This window comes from Lupinus angustifolius, chromosome LG07, assembly GCF_001865875.1.
Source record: "Lupinus angustifolius cultivar Tanjil chromosome LG07, LupAngTanjil_v1.0, whole genome shotgun sequence".
NCBI classification, from domain to species: domain Eukaryota; kingdom Viridiplantae; phylum Streptophyta; class Magnoliopsida; order Fabales; family Fabaceae; genus Lupinus; species Lupinus angustifolius.
In genome coordinates this window covers 1261340-1287595 of record NC_032015.1, presented here as the reverse complement: position 1 = coordinate 1287595, position 26256 = coordinate 1261340, and the positions used below count along the sequence as shown (strand labels likewise).

General features: G+C 32.3%; 3 protein-coding genes across 4 annotated transcripts; all 3 read left to right on the top strand.

Annotated features, from left to right (window-relative positions):
• On the top strand, positions 1559–4783 carry LOC109351560 (transcription factor bHLH122-like). The gene is made up of 7 exons (XM_019593042.1): positions 1559–1740; positions 2006–2686; positions 3307–3638; positions 3733–3903; positions 4224–4289; positions 4376–4444; positions 4544–4783. The coding sequence occupies exons 2-7, from the start codon at positions 2158–2160 to the stop codon at positions 4595–4597; spliced, it is 1221 nt and encodes a 406-aa protein (XP_019448587.1). The 5' UTR covers positions 1559–1740; positions 2006–2157; the 3' UTR covers positions 4598–4783.
• LOC109351557 lies at positions 10955–15222 on the top strand. The gene is made up of 4 exons (XM_019593039.1): positions 10955–11578; positions 13081–13364; positions 14141–14368; positions 14447–15222. The coding sequence occupies exons 1-4, from the start codon at positions 11149–11151 to the stop codon at positions 14954–14956; spliced, it is 1452 nt and encodes a 483-aa protein (XP_019448584.1). The 5' UTR covers positions 10955–11148; the 3' UTR covers positions 14957–15222.
• On the top strand, positions 15765–25891 carry LOC109351559. 2 transcript variants are annotated; one of them, XM_019593040.1, is made up of 18 exons: positions 15765–15916; positions 16002–16098; positions 16181–16237; positions 16329–16378; positions 17362–17395; positions 17994–18081; positions 18358–18449; positions 18780–18854; positions 19404–19492; positions 20922–21051; positions 21234–21323; positions 21984–22049; positions 22740–22831; positions 23235–23300; positions 23397–23463; positions 23852–23940; positions 25167–25293; positions 25588–25891. In XM_019593040.1, exons 1-18 carry the CDS (start codon positions 15855–15857, stop codon positions 25642–25644), a joined length of 1428 nt encoding a protein of 475 aa, XP_019448585.1. In that variant the 5' UTR covers positions 15765–15854; the 3' UTR covers positions 25645–25891. The 2 variants fall into 2 exon arrangements, with proteins under 2 accessions (XP_019448585.1, XP_019448586.1); XM_019593041.1 differs by lacking the exons at positions 15765–15916; positions 16002–16098; positions 16181–16237 and adding an exon at positions 16597–16600 and having other exon boundaries at positions 16360–16467.

Here is a 26256-nt window from a genome sequence, read left to right as displayed (position 1 = left end):
TAGTTTGGGCCCATAGAATAAATTTTCAACGCATCTCTGTGCACGAAAATCCGCGTGTTACGAGTGGTCCCTCATGCACAACATAGAAAAATATTTCCGTCTTTTCCACTTCCACCTACCATAAATCCATGTACATGTAGCACCTATCTATTTTTTTAATAATTCAGATTTCTCTTAGATCGTGTATGTATGCCTCAATTTCATTTCAATCGTTGGGATGATAACTTTTGGATCGTACTTTATACACTTTTTTTTATCAGATTTCTTTTCCTCGAAAAAGATTGTCACTATTTAAATGAATGAGCTTTAACAAAAAATAAATAGTTTATGAGGTAGGTGAGACCCACAGTTATTAAAGTAATCTGTAAGTTAAATAAATGTAGAAGTCTGAAATTTTGATTTGAATGTGATACGGTTTCAATATAATACTATACTGTGAATATTATAGTAGGTTTGAACTTGGTTTATGTGAAAGATACACATGATTAGTCCAAAATGAGAACTTATGTCTACACAATTCTGTAACAACCCTTTACAATTTTTTCATGGTTAATAATTCTTTACAATATGGACAAAGTCATTTCTGATATAGAGTCATATGTGCAACTATTTTTACATTTAAATGTATTAAATGATTATCTTAATCTATGCAGGCACGGAATAGGATAATTTAGCAAGAAAAAAAGCATATAAAAGATAGTATAACTATTATGCAGGTATGCTATTAAGTATTAATGATACACTCTTATTGTAACACTGGACTATAAAAGTGACTAGATTTAACTTTTGCTGTCCATGTAGCAAAATTGGCTCAGGCAATAAAGTTACTAGATTTATTAGTATTCTAAAGTGTTTGCTAAACTATAAAAATAGAATTAAACTAAACTTGAAAGTTACAAAAATCAAAGAATCAATAGAAAATATAGGTAATTTTAACTTGAATCTTTAAGTTAAATTAAGAGTTTGAAGTTAAAAACCTTAAAATCAATTTTCAAGAATAACTAAATCTGAGACAGAATATAATATCAAACTGTATAAAAATACTGAAATGGAGGAGTGCAGGCAATAAAGTCATTTCACCTCACAAGGATTTACTGTCCCATAGTCGGAAACATGATTAAGGACATAGTCGAGGAGATAGTCTAGGACATGGTTGAGGACAGCCTATCCATTTCATCATTATGGTTCCCATTTTATGAAAAAACCAAACTTTAGTTCCAAAATATTGGATTAACTTATTAGTGTTCTTTCTACCTTGGGAAAGCCACCCCTTTCTGCCACGTTCGTCTCACACTTTGGTGTTTCTTCCGAAACTGAGGGGCATTCCTGTAAAACTGGAATACAAAACTTACCAAATCTGAAAGCTCTATTCATTTATGTCTCTGTTTACTTCTCATTGGGTGCACCTCCTCACAAAGTAAAATGGGATGCTATTTTATATAATCCCTTTGCACCCTTTCTCTTGAACCTTCTCTTATAGTTATACCCATCTTCACCACCACTCTCACCACTACACACAAAGATAAACCCAACCCAACCCAACAAATAATAAACATATAAAGGTGTTGCACTCACTAACAGAGGTAGGTTTTGTGTTTTGTTGTTCTGTTCATAACTTGGATATGTTATAGTAATATACTTTGTTTATCTTCAGATGTTGCTTTTGTTGCTAAGTTTTGACCCACCGAGTTTATATTAGTCACTGATTCACTTTCAGGAACAGGAAAAAAATGAGTTACCGTTAGTTTCTATGACTTCTGGTGCTAAGTGATAGAAACTACAACTTATTATATTTATACTTATTTTTCTGTCGTGTTCGTTTACCTTTAACTATTCCCTGCTTGATCTCATCCTAATCTTGATGCACTTTTGCGGTTACGTACCTCACTTCACACTTAATAATTGTGAGTGAAAGTTTTCGGGATTTGGGTTTGCTCTATTTATTAGTTTTAGATCTCTACGTTGATTGTGCTGAATGTTTTCATAAAGAAAATTTTTATTGCAGGGATTGGGTTGGAACTAAGGATTAATTTAAACTAGTTGGTATGATATGATAAGATTGGTTGTGAGATAATCTGCAAAAGAATAAAGCTTTAGTTCTTGGGTTGTGAAATTCCAACAATTTTAAGTTGAACTGAAGTGAAGAGGTGTGAAATAATGGAATCAGATCTTCGGCAACACCCTCCTATGTTGTTGGATCAGCAGCAGCAGATAAGTTCAGGCTTGACGCGATACCGGTCAGCTCCAAGTTCATATTTTTCAAATATAATAGACAACGAGTTCTATGAGAGCATATTCAATCGCCCCTCCAGCCCTGAAACAGAACGAGTTTTCGCTCGGTTTATGAATAGTCTTAGTGGTAGCGGTGGTAGTGGTGGTGGTGATGGCGCTGCGGATGATTCAGTTTCTACGAATATCCAACCGGTTCAGCAAGTTTCTGTTGTGAAGGAAGAGATTATTAACCAGCAATCTCAGGATATGCCTTCAATGAATAATGAACCACTGATTCTCCAGCAGCAGCAAAGTAATATCAACAATTATGGATCATCTAACCCTCAAAGTTTTTACCATAGCTCTGGAAGACCACCTTTGCCGAATCAGATGAAGACCGGTCGTGGAAGTACTTCTAGCCTTATCAGGCACGGTAGCTCCCCTGCTGGACTCTTTTCAAACATAAACATTGAAGGTGGTTTTTCCTATTCCTTTGCCTCTTCTTTTTTTCTTTTCAATTCCCTTTATTCTTATGTCCACTGCAATTATATATGCAATTTCTTTTCATTAGAAAAAATGTCTCCTTTTTCTTTAGAGTAAATTTTTATTGTTTTCAATAAAAAATAATGAATCAGATGAGATTGCAAGTCCAAACCCAGTGAAGCAAATCTTGTGAGGATATTAATATTATTAAGTTTGGTGCTCCAACAATTAAACTAGAGTCTTGGCCCTGTGAGTGGTTTAAGTGAATCTAACTTGAGAGAATAATAACCAGTGTTCCACAAAACAAAAAGAGAAAAAATATCAGCATGTAAAACTGTATTGAACAAGAATTTTTGCCACTTCAGGTAACATAAGGATATTCAATTTTGCTAGTTTAGATCAAGCTTGTTGTTGGATCTAGCGGTGCTCGAAAAGAATAAAGGAAAAAACACGATGTCTTGGATTTTAAGGAGGGTGTAATAGAAATGCGTTCTTTTGTTTTTGATTGAGCACAAGATGGGTACAATAATCGATACTAATAAGTTTAAGCTTCAGTTTCTTACTTCATGAATATATGGTTTCATAATGACGCTATGCAAGTTTGATTGGCAGGCTATGCTGCTATAAGAGGCATGGGGGCTTTGGGTGCTGCTAATAGCACTACCGAGGAAGCAAACTTTTCTCCTGCGGCAAGGTTGAAGAATGCACCAAACTACTCGCCAGGGCTAATGTCATCAAGAGGGGAAATTGGGAATGAAAGCAATAAACAAAACAACGCAGTTAATGAAGCCTTTGCTGAAAACCAAGGTAATGATTTCGTAGCAGGTTTGCCGGTAGGTCTTTGGGATGATTCTTCAGTCTTGGCTGATAATATAAGTGGCGTAAAAAGACCTAGAGACGATGATGTAAAACCATTTTCAGGTTTAAATGCAGCTGAAACTCTGGTACAATAATACTATCTGATCTTTGGTAATATAAACATTTAATGTACAATTTGTCACTGCAATGTCATTGCTCTGATTTTGTTTCACTGATCAGAATGAAACAGTAGGCCAACCTTCTGCCCCTTTGGCTCACCAGTTGAGTATGCCAAATACTCCATTGGAAATGGCAGCCATTGAGAAGTTTCTTCACTCCTCAGATTCTGTTCCATGGAAGATTCGTGCCAAGCGTGGCTGCGCCACTCATCCAAGAAGTATTGCAGAGAGGGTATTTATTCTATTCAAGCGATTCCCACTTTTATTTCCAATTATAGTTGGTTTCGTGATTCTAAACTACACAATCTGATTTTCCTTCACAACTATTTCCATGACTTGGAAAGCAAAAAACAACTTAGATTGTCGAGTATTTATTGGATACAAAGACACAATTGGACCGAGAGATTTGCCATCCTAATGGATCTTCTTGGCTAAACTCGGATTAATATTTTCAGATACCAATACAAAAAATATATATATAATAGGGAAATGTTCGGCTTTATTCATTTTTTTTCCGTTTCCGATTGGTTATCTTTGTATATTTGGCTTCAGGTTAGAAGAACTAAAATTAGTGAGCGAATGAGGAAACTACAAGATCTGGTCCCCAACATGGACAATGTAAGATTTTGACTTGTTGCACACTTTATATTGATCAAATTCATGGCTGTTTATATGCATAAATGTTGTTTTTTCTCTCTTTCCAGCAAACAAACACTGCAGACATGTTGGACTTGGCTGTTGATTACATCAAAGACCTTCAAAAACAAGTTCAGGTTTGTTGAGTACTTGACCTATCTCAATGATGTAAATAATTTATGACATTATTTATGAACCATTACTCATTCATTTTATTCCTACCTATATATATATAGACTCTTTCAGAAAGTCATGCTAAGTGTACGTGTTCACACAAGCAACATCAATAGCGGAAAAGTGGGAGGATAAAAGCTCCAAAAATCTTTGTATATATTTGTAATAATAATTTGGTCTAGAAACTATAGCAACTTTCTCTGTTGAAACAGAAATTTATTATGTAGCCACTTCTTCAGCAGTTATTTGGGAGTGGTGGGGGAATTCACTAATATAAAAGTTGATTTTAAGATCCATCCAAATTATGTTGCTACATATTCAAAGCATGGGGTACAAAATATTGTTTTGTAAGCTTGTGTCTTTTAAGTGATGGAGGATGGGGTGGGGATTACAAAATTGTAGTTTTGCATCTTCATGGATTTTTGGAACCACAAGTTATTATGTGTTCGGTTCCACATTGAGTGACATGGGAGGCCGAAGCTAACATGCTTTTGTTGTCTATATACTTTCATGAGTAGAGTTAGTTGACTTTCTTCCTATTGTTTTGTGATGGATATTAAACTACTAAATTATCATACCCACAGTAAAGTGATATATGTCACTTGTAAATTAATCGATCATTAGCAAACAAAATATCAATTTTGTGACGTATGTCAGATTCTTCTGAGTACGAGGATTTGTAGGAGGATATATCATTTTCCCGTAAATTAATAGTAGAGATTAAGGTTTGGTTTTAAATTATGGTTAATGATTCCCTTAATTGCATTAAAAAGGATAAATATTATAATGTATGAGTTTTATACATTATTCACTATTCATATTTTCTTATTATTGATTTTTTTAGAAAAAATAATACAAATGAATAGTATATGATATATTGGTTGTGAATAAATTTTTATATCGACGATGTATGAATATCGAACCGAAAGTAATTGTAATATAAATCCATGGCAAAATTACAAGATGTCACACCATACACCATTTCTCCCAATTTAGACTAGATAAGTTAGGTGGATACTTGGCTTACTAGTCTCTAAAACTGTGTGTTTTCTCACTTTCTTTCTATACCACATCCTCTTTGGTCAAATAACACTGCAGCAACTTCTTCCCCTCCCTTCCCTGTGGTTGCAATAATGGACTTAGAGAAAATATTAATGTGTTTCAGTTTCATTGCCATAAAAGGAAAAAAAATGAATTTAGGCCTTTAGGATAGGATATTATGATATTATGATTTAGAAAGAGAAAGGTGGCATGAATAGGCACAGCTGGATGCAATGGACTAGTCACTATCCATAATGGGCCATTGGAGGGTACAAATATATTTAAGTGAAGGGTATGTCACAAATGATGTCATATAAAGTAAAGGTTGCCATAAACGTTTTGTAGTTGAGTGATTGTGTTGGAAGGTACACATAACAATACTAGAGTTGGCAAAAATGTGCAGGGACATCACTACACACTAGACAATAATACTATCAATTACTTTGCTAGAAATAGAAGTAAAGACAGAACAAATAATGACATTTTTAACGAGTGAAGCCCACGGAGACACGCACACGCAGGTGCTAGGTGCTGTTGCAGGCACATCATCTTTTCCACACCGGGGACATTAATAGATTGATATTTTTACTTATAGTAATTACGTATTTTAGTCATCATGTTTTTCAACTGATCCTTCAAAAATTGAAATTTTTTAAATGATCCTCAAAAATTTCAAATGTGATTAATCTTTTTTAGGGTTAAATTAATCTCTACCAAGTATTTTAAAACATGCTAAAAATGATTAATTTGATCTATATTTAAAAATTTTGGGATCATTTAGGTTTTTTCAAATTTTGAGAGACCAAACTCGTTAGGTTGAAAAACATGATAAACTGAAATGAGTATTTATTCTTTTATTTTTACACCCATAATTTATGTAATCTTAATTAAGAGGCGTGTTAACAAATATCCTAATGTTATTGTTTAAATAATATAAAAAAGTGAAATGTCAGTGATTATTCTAAAAGAACTATTTAATAAATAAAAATTTTGTATTAGAAACGATTTTTTTATATCTCGAAAGTGTTAGACTTAATTTAATTTTGTATATTCCATAAACATATTCACAGTCCTTTTCTAGGATTGTAATATTTTTTATATGCCCATGACAATTGTTTTCATGGAAAATTAGTCTTTTGACCAAAGAATGCAGCTAGGTAAGTACAGAAAAAATATAAACAATTATTTTCGCAAATCATAATATGTAAACCATTTACTCAAAGGAATTTATGCTAATCCATTAAAAAAGGAAGTCCACAAAGGATATGCTCTTATTTGGTGGTTAATAGCAAAAAATAATACTACTATTTTCTCGTCTTAAAATTAACAAGGATTAATCCACAGGCTCATGTGAGATTACATTTTAGTAATTTGTCTTGCCACATTCGATTAATTGAATTTCGTATGATAAATTAAACATTAAATTTATTTTATCCATTGCATAAATTTTCATTTCACTACAATATCAATGGGCCACTTCACAGCTAATTATACCAGGCCCAGCCTCTTTGAAGTTCGTAGTCAATTGGGCCTACAATCACAGGCATAAACAACAATCAAACCGAAAACTATAAAACTGTTGTCCAAAACTATCATTCAGCACAAAAAGTATATATTTTTGTACTACCGATAATATCTTATTACCTTGTAAGTATGTAATTAATCATTTTCAGAGTGTGTGATTGTCTTTCAGAACAAATATCGTTCAAGAAAATCATTATTGATATCAACATAGCTAGATCATAATAAGCTTCATCTAATAAGTCACCCGTAGTCAACGAATACAAAGACTAACGGTGTTAATTTACCTCTCACTACTAAAAAAATCACAAACTTTTTTTCCTACAAAATTATCTTAAATAATTTGACGGAATAATTAACTTTTGGATAAATAAAAGCACTCTTAGCTAAACTATCAGCAATTTGGTTTTCATATTTACTCTAGTTCAATGAGTGTGACTGTGTGAGACATTGTTCAGGAAATATAAATGTTTACATATATTCCTTGCACATAATGTTCTTATTTTTTCAATATAAATGTTAACAATTTTGAATTGAAAATTATTTTCAACTCAAATTCAAAGGTTCTTGCTTGACCAGAATATCCGTGATTCTACATTTCTCCTCAGGCATTAGCCATTTTATTTATTTATTGAAAACTACACCGACATTAACTTGCTCGTTGTGGGGTTTGAGAAAGGAAAGGTTTTTGTATTGAAATTTTGTATTTTTAGAATGAATTGAATTTTTTACTAAAATATAAATACAAAAAAATATATATTACCTAATGTACTCCTATGCTACAGGATCCTAAATATAATATCCGTTATGTTAGAGCAACCACCAGAAAAAAAACAGTTTTATATATTTAATAAAAGAATAAAGTACTTCTTATGAGATAAATGACATATGTCATAATTAACTACTTTCTATAAAATATTTTTGAAAATGAAAAAAATATTTTATTCTCGTTTAACCATTGTATATTATAACTATTCATTTGATAGAAATAGATATTTTATTCTCATTTAATAAAATTAAGAGTTTAACATTTATGTGTTGTTATTGTAATGTTTTTACACAGTTAGCAGATCATCTATTGTTGATATGTGTTACTTTTGTTTGAGAGTTAATAATGTTTAATATATGAATAATAAATAATTTAATGACAATATAAAAACACTTATACTGTCGGTATATACATATTAAATCCTAAAATTAAACAACATAGTATTATTTTACGGTACAGTCTATTTTTTTCTCCTGAACGCGGAATGGTTAATAAAATCGTTATATTTCATGAGTGATTTTTAGTCTAAATTACAAGCATTTTCCACCTATATAATCATGATAAATTCAATGTAGATGATAAATTAAAGTTTTTTTAACAAACATTTACGTTTTATAAGTGATATTTGATTGAATAAAAATGTAAATTCATAAGTGAGGAATGCTAAATTAAAGAGATTTGATATGTTTTATATGATGTTACATTAAAGAGATTGAAATCGACTCTTTTAGTTTTAGAAGGTTGACTTTGGGGTTTTGGATTTCTCATTTATCAGGCACAGTCCTTGCATTCTCAGGGAAAAGGAAAATAAAAATTGTGGCTATTAATTTATCAATGACCTATGATTTCATCACTTATTACTATGTATTTTTTTTTAAGAATTGATACTTATTAACGAGGAATAATACAGTAATAAAATAAAAAGTTGTACGTATTTACATGGTATTTTCTCATTAAATGTTTTCTCCAAACAAACAAAATAATAGTTTTACCACCACATAATTTAACAGACGAATAGATTATAGCAGTTAACGTTATTTTAAACAATATAAAAAAAAGTTAGTTAATTTGCAAGTTGGCACGTGAATTACTAAATCATACTTGGTCAAGAACAAGATAAAAAGTTGGTTTAATGATGCAATACCCCATTGAATGTCTAAGTTTGTGAATCTCCAAAGTTGAGGATGTGATTCCTAAGAGCGATACTTGGAATGGGCAGTCACAAACTCCAAAATATATTAATTTTTTACCCAAAAATGTAATATAATACTTTTAATAGTACAAAAAAATCATACTTGCTAAACTTCTAGATTTCTCATATTTTATTAGATGAAAGTATTGCCTATTTTTAGATTATAAAGATGTTGAATATAATTACTATTCATTTAATATTTTCTATGTAATTAATGTAGATTAATTTGTAGTAGATTTTTAGAAGGAAATAAGAAAACTATATAAAATGTAGCCATAACCTGTCCAAGTTATGAATTAAAGGAACAGGTAGTATACCTTGAAATGATCTGATAATGATGCATGTGCAAGACTTCAGAGTTGCACGATATTGGACTTCTTCTTAAATTCGCCCTGTTGATTTTTTTGCTTTCACACAATGATATATTACATGAAAATATATCCTATAACTAGTTATAAAATATGATATATGTACTATTTTGTTTAGTTTTAAAAATACTTTTGAAAAATTATGAAACATGACACATGTCATGATTTTATTAACATGAGAAAATAACTTATAGAGATATTTTGTTCCCATATTATATTGGTAGTTGAGTTATTTCTTTATTACACTTGTTTATCATACTATCACCGGCCACTATATTCAGAGTTTTTTCACAATGATTTCATTTGACTGGTTAATTGTGGTATTTTCCCGCGTACAGGAATAGTAAAAGTTTGATCATTTATTATAATTCATATTATTATTAATCAGGTAAAACTAGTTTATGGGACTTGTATTTCACAATTCTATGAGGATTAGGCACTTGGGTAAGCCCTCACAATTCTACCAGTGCTTCCAAATATATTTACATATTATCCTTTTGAGATATTAGACTATTTGTTGGGAGTATATTCATTGTCTCACTTTTTCTATCACTAATGTATTATCACATCAGATTGGTTGAAAAAGACACATGGAGTGATACAAAAGAGTAGGACTTTATAATTTATAGTGAATTGTTTAATAGAAGAATAATGTTTTTCATTATAATTTCACATAGAAAAACAAAATAACGATACATTGTAGTATAAAATTGACATATACATCTTCCCATATTATATGAAAATTGTTATTTGTTATAAATAACTTAAAGTGGTATGTTGTGATATATGTTAATTTTATTATGGTGTATGAAATTTATATGTTAATTTTGAAAAAGATATATCATTTTTTCAAATAAAAAAATATTACATGACAAATAATATGTATTTACTATTTTGAAAGTTGAAATATTAAAAAAAATATAATTCTTACACCAGAAGATATATACTTAAAGAAGGGGGTACTTTTATGGTTAAAAACTATGTAATTATTTTAACAATAGAACTCTATATGTGATTATCATCATTATTAACAATAGGAACCGTTTAGACATGAAACATGATGATTTTTTGGGATAGAGAAAGTATGTTACTATCTTGCAGCCCTTTTAGTTTATAAGTTACCAAATAACTAAAACTTTCATCTAACAAGCTGAGTAAAATGGGACTAGAGATAACATAAATGTAAAATAGACAAAAAAAAAAAAAAATGCAATGATAATGTACGAGCTAGACTCATTATATAATTTATGATTCATATTTAATTAATATTGACTTTTCAAAAAATCAATATAAATGAATGATGTAATATTATATTATGGACTTTTTCCCCTTCCCTTGGTTAATAACTACTTGCACATGTTAAATGAGTATTAATTGTCCCACTTTTTGTATCTTATTATGTTTCAATCCAATAAAAGATTTGATTGAAAAATAAAATAATATAAAATAATATTTTTATATTATTTGATTGTATATTATTTGATTGGACTTAATTTTTGGGATAGTAACTATTATTTTCTATAAAACCCCATAGAATCCACCAACAAGGCCATATACAACTCTTTCCCCTCGTCAACATTTTTCACACCTCTTTTCTTGCCACTCCTTTCCACATTCACTCCCATTTTCTTTTCCTAACAACTTTTCATTTTACCTTATTTAACACATTTGTTTTCTTTCTGTCATCAAGTTATTATTACAAACACACACTTACTCAACAACGAGTATGTCATGTCACTACATATATACTAGAAAAGTGATACAAAAAACTGAATTATGAAAGAGATGGATCTAATCTCACAAAGCAGGTCAGACTCAATAACAAGAGACCCAAAAGTATTATCAATCGAATGTCTTAGGGGAAGTTACAAAGCCGAGGAATGGACCCATGACATGCTTCAAACCGGTGACATAGTTGAAGAGATTCGAATAGGAAACTTCACCAACTCCATGATCAGGTTCAGGTCTCCTTTCAAGAACGGCAAGAACGGTGTCAACAAGATCCTACAAGACTCATATAAGAAGAAAGAAACTTCTATAATCATAAGGGTCAGGAGAGGAACACATGAGTTTATAGAGTTGCAAGCATGCATAGTTCCCAATGATTTCTCACTCATGAAAAGTTACGTCCTTAGGTCCATCAAAGATCCTAACTATGTTCTTGGCTTCTTGGATCGATCTGAAACTGAGTGCTTCAATCTCCAAGGTACTATTTTTTATATCTTATATTAATCAAGTTTGAAGGATATGCTTTTGTTCTTCTTTTTCGTGTGGTGGGGATTGTTTTTTCTTGGTTTATTTCAACATGCTTATTTGTTTTTTTCCTAGTCCATTACAACATGGTTGATTTGATTCCTTACGCGTATAACTTTCTTGGAACATGGTCGTGTTCCATGCACTGTTTTGTAAATGATATAAAATTAACAAAGCTTAATCTAGAAACAATTGAAATTTCTTTTGAAACATTAAATTAATACGTGAATAAATTACCCATTTGTTATGCCACTATGGAGAGGAATTTACCTCCTCCAAAACTTTGGATTTTGTAATAAATTTGTTGCTTAGGCTAATTAATTGGCCGATACATGGTAGTTATGTGCTTGGCTTTTTGGTAAAAGAAGGTCAATGCAATAACTATATAGCAAAAATTGGATGGACATTTAATATAACATATGGATAAGTTACTGTTTTTGTTTCTATCTTAGTCTGCAAGCCAAACATCTATTCAGATTCAATGAATGTGAGTGGTTTTCATGCTTTTATTATATAGGAAGTTCATTTCTATGACTATTTATTTCAGACATTAACTTCTCATCCGAAAGCCTAAAACTTTTTTCTAGATTCAGGGCGTGATACTCATCAGTCATGATTTCCTTTTGTGAATGATAGCAACATTTGGTTCACACAATTTCCATTTTTCTAGTCCTCTTTTCGCATCGATCGATTCAAGAACCAGTAATTTTCAGGTCTCAACTTCGATTGGGATGTGCAGTTGCAGTTGTGGGGACTTTAAAAACAGTAATATTATGATTGAAATTATGGTTGTGGACCACCATCCAAAGCCATCAATATTGTTGTTAAAACAATGTACAAAAATAAAGGACAAAATCAACCTTTGATGTACAGAGGTTTAATCAAATCGACATGCTTTGAGTAAAATCTACATTTTCACTTTACCCTGTTCATTTTCTGGTTGTAAATTTGTAGTTGCAGGGTCTATTGCTTAACACATAAGTTCTCAGTAAAACAATATTAGTGTTATCTCAAAGTCTGAACAAAGGGATAATTGATCAATTGCTGTAGTTCAAAGTATTCAATATTTCAACCAATGTCTTGTCTGGTGTAAGATAAGATTAACTTCTGAACTCCCAATCTAGAACAACAGCAACATTAATGCACCTTTCATTCACCTTGGTTTATAGTACTTTTAACTTTATGTTGTACACAGGAGTGACCCATGTAATTCTAAGCTGAAGATTTTTTAAAACACATTTCTTGTCGCGAAAAGATATTAGCAATTAACAGTATTTGTTGGAGGATTTTACATGCCTACCGTTGTTCTAAACTTTGTTTCAACCTCTCCATATGTGTTGGCTAATTGTTGGTAGTTATTTCATTTGGTTAGCACTTATCATTTGAATTGAAGTTTTTGAGTACTATACTTTCTGTTAGTTATCTAATCTCATTAACAATAACTGCACTATGCAGCTTCAAGGACCACGAGGATGGTAAATGCGCTAACCAGGACAAAACTACAGGATGGATATGTCTCGTATCAATGGGAGAAGAGGATGCAGGAGATGCTACCAGTTCCAAATTCCAGCAACTTTCTTTCCATATTACTTCTTCCCAAAGCTTCCGATATGGAAGCTTCTCGCTACAATGATGTTGAGGACACCCTAGCCAGGGCAAATGCGTGGCTTAATGCAGCTCAAGCTTCAGGGGTCCCTATTGTCTTCATGAACATCCAAACTGAGTCCCTACTTACCAAGGTAAATGATCAACTCTCTAATCACAATGAGGTGCATTTAGTTGTGGCAAACTATCAAAATGGCTTTACTGCTACTCTCTTTAATATTATTTATTCTAACTTGTTGGAGTTGCATGTGAATTTGTTGAAGTCTGACATTGGATATGTTTAATTTGAAGACTTATAAGTAGATGAATCCGTGGACTTAACGTTATAAGGTTTTTGCATTAAGATGTGGTGCAAGGTCTGCCCATTGGTTTTTATTTGTAAATCTCCGTTTCGGCTTCCACAATTTCCTAATACAACTGATCACTTAATCTATCAATGATCTCGTTCGTGAGAAAAACTACAAAAACTTGTGTGAAATTCCTTATATATGAAAAAATATAATTGAACTGTTAGCAGTCCCTTAACTTTTCTCTCTCACAATATTCAATGTTCCTTCTTCAAAGGATAGAAAACCATTCTATAAGTTTATAAAATGATTAGTTCAGGCATGTTTAACATCATGTTTAAGCTTTAAAGTTGACACCTTATCATTTCTTCAAGTCCAATCATACTTTGTTAACAGCTTTATTTCTTCAATGAATGTTATGAATTTTTATACTAGGAGTGGTACAATTTAGGATTTTATCTCTATCTTGTGTAATTTGAAGCTGCTAAACTTATATACTATCTTCATTTTTCTAGCCATCAACTTCACTATTTTTGTATCTTCATTTTTCTAGCCATCAACTTCACTATTCTTGTTGCACTACGTTATGGAATTGAAATTTCAGCTCGATTTGTGTATAACAGATATCAGGAGAGACAGCTTCTTCCACCGTGAATGCAGGGTCATTATCTGACTTATCTAACGTTGCGAATGTAAGCCTTTATGGATTTGAGGATTATCATGGAGTAGATATAGGTGTTGTTAGAGCAATTCGGCTATGGTATGCTCCAATTGGAGGAGAGTTCTCAATTGAGATAAAACTAAAAGAAGATGACACAAAGCTTGGTTTTGCCATTAGTCGCACGGAAGAGGTTACACTCTCTCTTTTGGATCATTCATGCTCTTATACTATTAAACATTTAGTTAATAATTTTTTGTGTAATCATCAGGGATTTATTTTCATCTCATCGGTTATCGATGATGACCGAGAAAATGTAGCAGCCACACGGTCAGGGCTCAGCAATCTGTACAATCTAGCAAAAAGTACTAGTAGGCTGTTGGTAGTATCAAGGCTTTCAAATCAAAGAGTCCTTCCATGGATGGTGTCTTCAACAGGAGCTATTAAGTGCTATGACACAGTTTCATTGAGCCAGAAACTCTCATTGCATAGACACACCAAAGTTCCGATTTTGCTTCATGTCTTCCTTTGGGACAGAGCACTGGCTTCTTCAAGTAGACCAAGTACAACTACTAGATTGAGGGACTTGTCTCCCCCAGTGTTGCCATTACCAATTGAAGTTCAATTGGCACACCAACCAAATGACAACCAAATACAGCCTTGGCATTCTGAAGCATCTGATTCGAGCGATGGTTCGCAACCGATGCAGCTTGAGAGAGACACAGCTGGTGATATCTCATTCAGATTCCAAGACTTCTCTTTGTCAAGTAATTGGGTATGAATATGTCAATATAATGTGTTCCACTTTGTGGTGTTGTTTTGTTGTACATACAAAATATGCATTGTTTTGTAAGGTTAAGAGCTTGTTTTTATACATTAGCAACTTGTCCACAGAAAGCAGAATAAAGCTTTGTAGGGTTGCTTAGCTTGAAACTTGGGCCCTTTGTTTGTCTTTCCTCAACATTTGACTTTGGATAATGACTAATGAGTTACTTAAATGTGAGTATGCGACTAGACTACTACATAAACAATAGAAAAATATATTTTTGTTTTTTCTTCTTCAGAAAAGAGAATATGACATATATGCATGAGCACGCAATATCAGTAACTGGATCCCTAGATGAACAACACTTATTGTAAGGAGCAATCATACACAATGAAATTGATTAATTTTTTAAGCAAAAAATGTGAAAGAATACCCTTAGTTATACAAAAAACACCATATCATACTGTCGGTGATTATGTGTTGTATTGTACATATATAAAAACTAAATTGACCGTGTCCTACTCTAAATGTTCATATAAACAACATAGCTCTAAATTAGTGAGAAACAACCAACAAGCAATACAAAGAGTGTGATCACATGTCATGGGTATGGTATACCTATAATAATAAATGATTGTTACTTTTACTCAAATGCTACGTGCCAAAATAGATGACTAAATGGTCGATTCTCATAAATCCTAATCCCAAGCTTAACAATAAAATTATCACATTGATTTCCTTATGGTTGAAGTTTCAGATAATTAATTTTACTTTATAATATAATAATTTGGGCTGGGCTTAGACGTATGGCCCAAACACGATGTTACTTTCTGTGGCCCACACTTTATATTCTATGGCGGGAAGCAAGTAAGTATTTACTACTGGCATATCGGTGAAGAGAAAGCGCGGGAAAATGGATAAATTCTTGGTGCCTCTCAAACCCTCGATTGAAGAAAGAGTAAAGCCTTCTCACCGGTAAACTTGTTATTCTTCAATTTTAATTTCTGATATAGCTATTGTTGTTCCGAGTGTTGAAATTTGATTTGATTGCAATTGCAAGGCGCCGTTGGAAAAGGTGCTCCGTTGAACTGAATGGAAAATTCGAGCCTAATTATCGTCACGAGATGATGAATTTGCTAATGCGTTCTTATTCTGAGGTGCATATGAACTTTGATTAGTTTTTTCTCATGATAATTGGTTGTGAAGTAAATTGGAGTAACTGTCTTGAATTTTGTTTAGGTCGGAGTCTTTCCGCATCTGTATCATCAATATGAGGCAGTGCCTTGCCGATCTCATGTATGTATTATTAAACATGCGAGTTCTCCACATGATTTTCTTATTGCTGTGATTTGGTTTCATAGTAACATTTTTCGGTATTGATTTACAGATGAGTCGGGTTGTCAGCGAGGCAAATGGTGATGGCATTTCTCTATTTCGGTATTTTGACTTCTCCCTGGGTTTGATGATATGAATTAACATCAAGATTGCAAATTGTTTTTTCTTGTAGACTGTGGTTTTGTGTGAGTATCTTTCTGGTCTATTATTTTTTTATATGATCCATATTAAGTTGGCTAGTTGGAACAGAAAGAAGTTTGAGAGCACCAAAGTTAATGCTTAGCATGTAAATTAATATGCAGCAGCTTATGCTTTTCAACAAATGTAGGATTTAATTATAATACACTTAAAAAGTTTTTATGGTGTCAACCAATCATCTTTTGCCACATCATTAAAGATGTTTGACTCATCATAACTACCTAAAATTATAAATTAAATGATATTGAATGATTGTCAATGTAATAAACTGTACAATAACCACTCATTGACGTAAACTCATTTAAATTCAGAAGTTCATTCTTAAAATAGAAAGGTCTTATTTATATAAAATTTGTTGTTAGTTTACTATGACAGTAACACACTTTTAGTCTAAGGATATACTTCGCACTTGCCAGTTTACGAAACCAATTCTGATGATTGAAATTAAAGTGCAAATCATTTCTTCATAAACATAAAATGAACTAAATGAAAGTGACTAAATTTGTTCCCCCTGACTGATTCATTTCTACTTCTAAATCATGTCAAAATTTATCCAATATGCTTGTAAATCATGAATGGTTTTAGCGACAATATTTGATTATGTAAAGTGTTTTGCCATTTTAGTTTGGAAAACTTCATGTCACGATCCTTTTGTTTTAGGTGTGATCTCTATAATAAGATGATTATTTTTTACATTCATTTGCAATGTGTATCTTATTTTATTTCTTCATAGTTTAGTTGTGTATTCTTTTTTCAGAAAGGAATTGAGTTTGTAGTTAGCTTTGGCTTCAACTGTTGGACATGAAATGTTCCACATGTATTTCTTCTCTCTTTTCATAGCACTAAACATTTGTCCTGATAAGTAACATACTTTTGTTTGTTAACAGGCAAGGAATATCTGCAGTAGACTTTGACAACAAGGTACAAAAAACAAATTTATATTGAAAGGCTATATGTCCCAAATGAGAAGATATTTTAGTAAATGCCAGTTTGATGCTTCTAAATTAAATAATTGACATATACTGAAGTTTAGTAGAGATATGGTTCTATTTAAACTATTAAAGTACTAAAATTTAGTACAGTTATTATGAGTTACTAGGTTTTGCCAATTCTAGGAGTTTTGATAGGCTGATTAATCATTTGATTAGTGTTATTTATGTGCCACTTTTGTTCAATGGATTATTGCCCGACCCCACCTACTAGCAAAAGGCTTTGTTGTTGTTTTTTACAACATAGCTTAGTTGGTAGAGATGTGGGGCCTAAAGTGTGAGCACCTGTGTTCAAAGCCCTGGAAGTGCACTTCAAAAAGAAAATAAACTGTTTGTCTATAGAAAGTTATAATTGCACGTCTCTATCCATGTCAGGTCACCACAGTGCTTTAATGTTAGCAGTGAGTATATTTCTGGTCATCTGGTGAATTAAATTAATAATTTCATTAAGCTGTTGATGGTCATTTTGTTTTATTTTATTTTCAAGCTTTAGCTTTTTTTAAATATTCTATTTTTGAACTGTTATCTAGGGTATATACTTGGCGTCCGTGACAAAATCAGGTTGCTTAACAGTTCATGACTTTGAAGCTCTTTATTCCCAGAAACGTGAACTAACTTGTAAGTCCGGCTTTGGTAGCTGAGTTTTTGCTCATTTTCGTGATGCTGAAATTTTTTGTCACGCTAATACAACAATGGTCTGTGGACTTGCGTTATTCAAATGTAATCTTTAGCTTATGACCCAACTTTTGATATTATACATTTTTATGACATTAGATTACAACACAATAGTTTCATAACCGATATTCCTGCATCTGTTAATCTTGGTGAATACTTGCACTTATTAATAAGCCTGCTAACTTGTTCTAGTGCCGCTTGTGTGAATTCTAATGGCAGGCTTGAAAGAAGATGAAAGCAAACATATATTACACCTCTCAAGAAATCGGCAACTCGATGCTGTTAAATGGAATCCTCTTAACCAAGATGAGGTTTCAACTTAATTACCTTCTCACACAGCATTGTAGCATCATTCCATGAAATTTAGAAATTGGCGATGATTTATATATGATATATACTTCATATACTATGTAAATTGCTTTGGCTTTATCTTTCTAGTTTCTTGTTGTTGTTAGTCTGTTACATATCAAGGATAGTATTTTTTCTGATAATTTGGCACCCTTTTTTGTTTTCTATGTAATTATCTTGTACAAGTGTGTGTTGTGCGTTTTTTGTGAAACCGGTGATTTGTAAAATTTATTGATGATAACTTTGTTGGTAGAATCGATTCTATTTATATGTTACTTCTTATTTCATTTTAGGTTGTCTGTGCATCTGTACAAAGTAACGAAGCACTTATATTTGATATCGGATATGTTTCATCAGAACCAGTTGAAGTAAGTTTTAATGCTCACCTATGATTATTCTACTATCCTGTTAGATCTTGCTTATATCATGTTTCCAGCTCTTTTCTTTCAAAAATCATAATATGATGTTGCTGCTGATACTTTATGCATCACCAAATTCAGTTGATATTGATTTCTGATTGCGATATTGTTGAATATCTCTATGTTCCTAAATATTTTCATAATCATTTGCTGTTAACAATCAAGAGTACCATCTTTTCCAATATTGATCACATCTTTACATTAAGTAAGGGGCTCTGGAATGAAATCATGCAACTCATTTCTTGTGGGTGCACACTTAAACAAAAGGACCAGGAAACACCTTAAAGAAACATATGTATTTGGAGACCCAACTATTTAGATAATTACATTTGTTCTTATGCTCATGATTTTGAGGGACGTGCTACTCTATCTAATGATATAGTTAAAATTCATAATTTTGGATTCATTTTGTTTTCAATGATGTGCTGTTAATTGGTAATGGAAAGGTGTTATTTTATAAATGCTAATCTATATTAATTTTACCCATGGATAATACAGGTGTTAAGAACAAGACAGGCAAGCACAGTGCATGGATCTACCATATACAAAGGTCTCTCTGATATTGCTTTTACGACAAATGACCCAAGGTTGGTAAGTAAGCCTTCATTCAGAGGAACTGATTTTTTTGCCTGAAAGGAGTCAGGAATATTGAATATCTAATTCAATGCCACTCACTTTTATAGTCATGTCTAAATAATCATTGAAATACTTCTATTGATATATAATTTTGTCCATTATGCTTAATGGATTTTGTGTGCCTAACTATGAAGCACCGATACCAATACGTATCCGATACGTCGATACACATTCTTGAAAATGCATGATATGATACATTTGGAATACAAATATAAAATATGCACATAAAATTCATATAACATAATAAACATATAATTCTTGTTTATGAATTTCCAAATAAAGAACATATTTCTTAGACATCACTAAATACAAAATGAAAATCATGTTGTCATAAAAAATGTTTACTTAATACCGACAAATAGGAACATTATCAATCCTGTTTAATCGATGATCAACATTATGCATATGCATTTCTTATTCATTCTCTATGCAATACACATGTTTTGTCGTTTTTCTATCGCTACAAGTCTACTTTGTAGCTTGAATATTATGTTGGTCTCTTGTACTTAATTGATCGTGTTATGTTTCTCTCTCTTAAAATGCTATGGCATGGTAGTTTGGAAGTATCAGGAAACTATTTTAAGAGTATCGGATTTATAAATTATTAATTTTTCAATAAATAATTTCGACATACTATGGGTACGTCTGGATGAAGTATCGGTGTTGGATACGTAGTGGATATGATATGTGAAGGTTATTGAAGTGTCGTGCTTCGTAGGTGCCTAATTCTGTGAAATCCTAGTGGAGAAAGGATGATTATTTTCTACTTGGTTGATTACTAACAGTGGTTAGCAAATATCAAGTAACATTTATTCCTTCATATTGAATGTAAATTGGATGAGTTCTAAAATGATGGTTTGCGCACAGACACTCTGACTTTCATAGGTATTGCACTAGAACATGTATTCATTTGGGAAAATTATATAGTGAAGTAAACTGGGGCATAGAGTATGTATGACTACCGCATTGATAACATGAGTGTTGAAAAGAGAATGTGGCAGTAAATAATTTTCTAAGAGTATTATGGTTAAACAACATTTAGAAATCCAAAAACAGAGAAGTGAAAATTCTTGCTTTTTCTAAAACCAAAATTTTGGTTCCAAAGCCATTTATAATTAAATGACTTCAGGAGATGCGAAAGACTTGAAACAATTCAAACTCGCAACCTCAGATTTAAAGGGTCGTAAGTGGATGCAAATTACCTAAAGGTTTGAGTACTGTTTGGTAGGGTTCATTGATTATACCCGCACCTGATAACTGATTCTGAATGACAGCCAACACATAGTAATGATTCTCATTTTGTGAATTTATTAATTCTTTCCATAATAACAGTGATTCTTATAGTTCTTCTATACTCAATTTGCTAGTGAAATTTTACAGGATAATTGCTTCTGATACACATGGTGCCATTAACATTTGGGATAGAAGAGTGAAAGCTCTGCCTTGCCTTGAGCTTACATCTACTTCACATGATACCCTTAACAGTATCCAATTAAATGAAGAAAATCAGGTTAGGAATTCTGCATGCACTCTGTTGTTTAGCTAAACTCTGTTTGGCTTGATAAAACTGCAGTTCATAATACATGCATTTGAATTAGGTTTGGCTTGAATAAGTCTTAGAATACATCTTGCTTATTATGTTTGGTCAATATATTGAGAAATTATGAACAATGGTTATTGTATCCTTTCCAGATTATTTTTGGTGCTGGAAGGCACGGAGTTGTGCATGTGTGGGATATTCGTGGTGGAAGAGCATCCACTACATTTCAAAGTCTAAAAGAGGTTATATCTGGGTTCTCTTAATGATTTATACTCGGTGGTTCTTGCTATTATGTTGTGAAAAAGACATCTAAAAATAAGTAAGGAGTCATGGGCTCAAGGGTACATGGACAAGGACAATCTCTAATGAATCTGGTTCTGTTGGGTGGATAAACAGAGACCAAACATTCTAAGCTTGAGACTTTTGCAGTTGACTTGGCTCCTTGTTACATTGGCTCAGTCTATGCTTGTTTACAAGAGAAAGGTTTTATGATTATTGTTGGTAGTGGTGTCATATACATATGACATTAGGCTAAAGACTATTGAAGATAAAAAAATTCAATACAATGAATGAGGTGCTTGCACCTTAGTAGGAGAGGGGGACACTAGCGTAGTGGTGGATGCTACAATTTATGAAGTCAAAAGCTTGAAATACTGTTCTGTTCTACTTTATAGTAACATAGGAAGAAGCTTGTAAGCTATTGGTTCATGTCTTCACTGCAGCACATTTGTTGTTGTTCTGTTCTACTTTATCACCTTTGTCTTTATTACTAGCTTTACAGCATAGGGTGCAAGTACTGGCAGCATATTCCTGGAATAAAGCTTGACTTCTTGGGCAAATGTTGTCATAAGATATTTTTCAATACTTTTAATTGTCTTATTCTGATTTACTTGCCTCTCTAGATTTGCCATCCACCTCTAACATCTTTCAAGTTGGCAACGTTGCTAGAGAAGATTGGATCTTTAAAGGTCTGGTTATCCATCCTACTCATGTCTATTGCTTTTACATATTAAATGCTGAGCAAACTTCTTCCTCTTGTGTGTGGGCTATATAATTTCTTGATGTCAAGATTTGCATATAAATGATTGTTGAGTTCTGACAAATGTGACTTCAGTAGTTTACTACCATCATATTTGTGTCATATCTTATTTTGAAGTTTGGACTACAATTAGAATTAGCTTTCACTTAAGGCTACAGGCAAGATCTTTCATCTTTGTTATTATGTTGTAATATTCTCCATGAAGATTAGAAAATCACTATTATACTACAAATACAAAAATTGAATGTACTTATATATGACTTTTGTATTCTAATTCTCATTCTTCTCTAATACTAGTTTTTTCTATAATTATGTTTTGCCTAGCGTTAAATGTTAGGATCATCTCATCCTAGATTATGGTTTTATATTTCCTGTGCCTAGTAGCATGTGCATCCTGCTAAGATTGGTGTCATACTTTTGAGAAGGATTTTGGTGCATTTCATAAGTGTATGAGATTTCATATATGTCACAAGTGACCAGTTGGGAAAATACAAGTATTAATTCTTCAAATAAGGGCAGAAGGCATATAAAATCCAAGATGTTTAAATTGCACCATGTCACAATTGTCATTTTTCGTGCCGGTAGTTTACGGTGCTAAGCCATTCTTGTTATTATGCAGGCACAAACAGACATTGTTCCCAAGGAGATTCACTCTATTGATTTTAATCCATCATGCCTGAATCAGTTGGCATTCCATCTTAATGATGGCTGGTATGTTGCCAAACGTATTGGTTTTCTCCACTCTCTATCTGCCAAGACACTGTTTTGAAGCTCTGTTCTGTGTGCTTCCTTCATGCCTGATTTCTTTCTTCAGCTACTGATAATAAATAAATAAATCCTGACACTTCATGATTCTATCCCCTTGAAGATTCTATCATTTCACTAGAAACACATGATCAATTGGTGTTATGTTTCTGATTGGCCTCACATTTTAGTGAAATTCCTTCGAAATTGAATCTGAAAATAATTTGTTTCAGGGCACTGACTACTTTTGAACAGTTATGTCAATAGTGGTTTTTTACATGTAAAACAGTTGCTTTTTGTTGGATTTTACAGTTCAAGAGTAGTTGCTTCTTTACATTTGTTACTTCAATATGGTAAATTTTTCATGTAGGTCAGGCGTTTTGGACATAAATAATTTTCAAGTTACACATATCCATTGCCCTCCTCCAGCTTGGCTGTAAGTTGATCACATTTGTAGTTGCTTTGTTGATATTTGTTAAAAGGCTTTGTAAACTGTCTAATCATTTTGTTTACCGTCTTCATTTTCTGTCAGAAATAATTCCTATGTTCCTGCTGATCTGTCATATATAAGAAAACCTTCATGGTTATCTACATGTTCGGTGAGATTTCGTTTTTAAATAAACTTGATGCACCTACTTTATGATTTTTGTTTGAAATGAATCAAACAATTCCTATTTTCCTGCTGCTTTATTGTATATTAGAAAATCTTCATTGGTTATTTACATGTTGAGTAAGATTGTTTTGATAAACGTCACCTACTTTGTCTTCCACATAAAACTAGTTTCCTTTTATTGTCCTGTTTTAAAACTTTTTATTCATGTTGGCATATTGATTTTTACGTTTTGTATGCTTGTAACAATGCTGACCTAATTTTTATTTTAACTCCTAAGTTGTATTTACTTATCAGAGTATGATTCCTCACCGTGTTTTAGCATCATTCCTTTTTCAGGCATGAAATAGTTATTTATGTGCTGTAATCTTGTGCAGATCTATTTGGTTGGGTCATCATCTGATTGCGGCATTCATCTATTGGATTTCTATCCCACCATCAGCTCACCAAGTCATGTGGATTACAAGTAAGGCACTCTGAGTATTAACAGATATATTAATTGAACTCAAACTCTGTTAGGAACAGAAAACAATTTCCTTTGTTTTAAGGTAAGGAGGCCTCCGATGAATTAAGAAAAAAGAAAACCAGAAAGATAGAAACTAATACTGAATATTCCCTTCGTAACAAATTAACAGATTTCACTTTCATTACACATGATCACTCACATCTAGAATATTCCGATATACTTAATAATTTCAATCGTGGTCCCATTTATTAACCACATAATCAAGAAAGCACATATGAAGTGAAACCCACTCAGTACACAACTTAGTTTGACCGCATAATTAATAAGGCATGTATATGTTGAGTTAGCCGTTTAATTCAGAAAAAAATAGACAGTTATATATGCAAAGAATAAAAACTGGCCGTGAAGAATATAAAAATGAGATGGTCGATGCATTCACATTCCATAGGGCCTCTAAATAGAGGCAGAGTTTGTTCATTCAGAGAACAACATAAAGAGAAAAGTAAGGATCCCTTGCATTGAAGGGAAAATAGAGAGCCGAGAGTAAGTCCTAAAGAGCATAGGTGTGGAAAAATACACTGGGAAATTTGAGTATCATCGCTATGGTTTTTTGGCATTGCAATTATATAATTTTTAGTATTAGAATAGGAAGTATCTCAGTGAAAACATTATATTTATGCCTCTTCTACTCTAGAGAATGTGGAGAAAATATTGTAATTATTCTTTGTATATTGGAATATTTTTTGGGAGTTTTCCCCTTGATTTGTTGACTTTTTCACGTTTATATTTGGTATTCCTTTTTCTATACATCACACATTTAGTATGGTTGTGCTGCGTGAGTTTATGGATCAAGCATCATTGGATCTAATATGGTGCTCATTAAATATTGGAATATTATTTAATTTAACCTTTGTATTCTTAAAACTTTTTCTTACATCTTTATCTACACCTTATATTTCTTGTTATATTTTTCTTCCTCTGACAACTTATCACTAATCACTGCTTCCTCGTTTTTCTATCTCTCTCCTTCTTGCACCTCCTACACCCAAAAAACAGGTAAATAGGTGTGGGAGCAACGTTTTCCTATTTAATTTATACCGTGAATGGATCCTTGAGCCTAGTATGATACAGCAAGTGTTCAAACTTCATATTCTAAAGTTTATTATCAAAATGTATTGCAAAACTTAAGTGCACTTTTCGAAAGCATTAATACTGTTTCTTTCCAGGGAGGATATGCAGGGAATTTCCAGGGTGAACAACCAAAATAATCAGAACAAGTTTATTCCTTTATCTGAAAGAGTTATTTCATGTGCTGCTCATCCTTTATATAATGCCATCGTGGCCGGAACAGAGGTTTGTGTATTAGAAAATGCAATTATCTCAATCATTGTGTTTCAATATAACTTGTTCTAAAATTAAATAACCAACAATAATCAAGCCTTATTTTTATCAGATGAAGTCGGTTATAAAATGGTGGTGCAGTGCATGAGACTCCCACCTAATTATTTATTCTAAATTAAAGATACTTGTTTTACTTGACCTGTTTGAAAGTAATGTCAACAGTCAAATGTGCATGATAATATTTGCTCACTTTATCTTTGCTTCCTAGCTAGCTTTGTACCTAACGAGATTGATTATTGGTTTCAGCGAACATCTTTGCTCGTGATTTCCCAAAGACACGAGTCATGCAGAGGTGAAGATTAGTCCCAAGCATTCAAGGATTTTGGTTGAGTAGTGCATATTTACGTATTTTCTTTGTCTTTAATTAAAACTGTAACATGATATTCTGGTATACTTTTCTTGTAGCATAGTTGTATCGTCTCTCCAATTCAGAATGATAAAGAAAAGAAAAGATTTACACAATCTCAATGTGCAAAGAGTAAGACAGGTATAAAATGTTAAAAACAGCTTCAATTACAGTTCCATTAACATAGCCCAGGTTTAGATGTCATTCCCCATCTCTTGAAAGATTGAGGATTTTTTCAGTATATTTTTTGACCTGCAAAGGAAGTTTTGTCTTTTTATGAGATGTGTGCTTTTATTAACAAATTTTCGGTCCTTTGACCTTTATATTTTGAAATTTAAATCATACTCAACCAGTTAAAATAAGAATGATTAAAGTCAATATATTGTTCATTCTGTTAAGTTTTAGTAAATAGTGACTCGCGATGCTTGGGTTTTTATCTCAACTGTTATAATAAAATTCAATACTGTTATAAATAAACTTATTTTTTTAATTACCTCATGAGTCATGCCATAAGAGTAGGATGAAAGATTAATAAATATTGTTAATTATTTAGAAGATTAATAAATATT

What these genes read in the sequence shown, in the direction of transcription:
- LOC109351557 (XM_019593039.1), top strand. Translation starts at nt 11,149, where the DNA reads ATGAAAGAGATGGATCTAATCTCACAAAGCAGGTCAGACTCAATAACA. An exon ending in TGAGTGCTTCAATCTCCAAG is followed by an intron (nt 11,579 to 13,080) that starts GTACTATTTTTT and finishes TGCACTATGCAG; the next exon opens with CTTCAAGGACCACGAGGATG. An exon ending in CTGAGTCCCTACTTACCAAG is followed by an intron (nt 13,365 to 14,140) that starts GTAAATGATCAA and finishes TGTGTATAACAG; the next exon opens with ATATCAGGAGAGACAGCTTC.
- LOC109351559 (XM_019593040.1), top strand. Translation starts at nt 15,855, where the DNA reads ATGGATAAATTCTTGGTGCCTCTCAAACCCTCGATTGAAGAAAGAGTA. An exon ending in AGAGTAAAGCCTTCTCACCG is followed by an intron (nt 15,917 to 16,001) that starts GTAAACTTGTTA and finishes TGCAATTGCAAG; the next exon opens with GCGCCGTTGGAAAAGGTGCT. An exon ending in GATGGCATTTCTCTATTTCG is followed by an intron (nt 16,379 to 17,361) that starts GTATTTTGACTT and finishes GTTTGTTAACAG; the next exon opens with GCAAGGAATATCTGCAGTAG.
- LOC109351560 (XM_019593042.1), top strand. Translation starts at nt 2,158, where the DNA reads ATGGAATCAGATCTTCGGCAACACCCTCCTATGTTGTTGGATCAGCAG. An exon ending in TTCAAACATAAACATTGAAG is followed by an intron (nt 2,687 to 3,306) that starts GTGGTTTTTCCT and finishes TTTGATTGGCAG; the next exon opens with GCTATGCTGCTATAAGAGGC. An exon ending in CAAGAAGTATTGCAGAGAGG is followed by an intron (nt 3,904 to 4,223) that starts GTATTTATTCTA and finishes ATTTGGCTTCAG; the next exon opens with GTTAGAAGAACTAAAATTAG.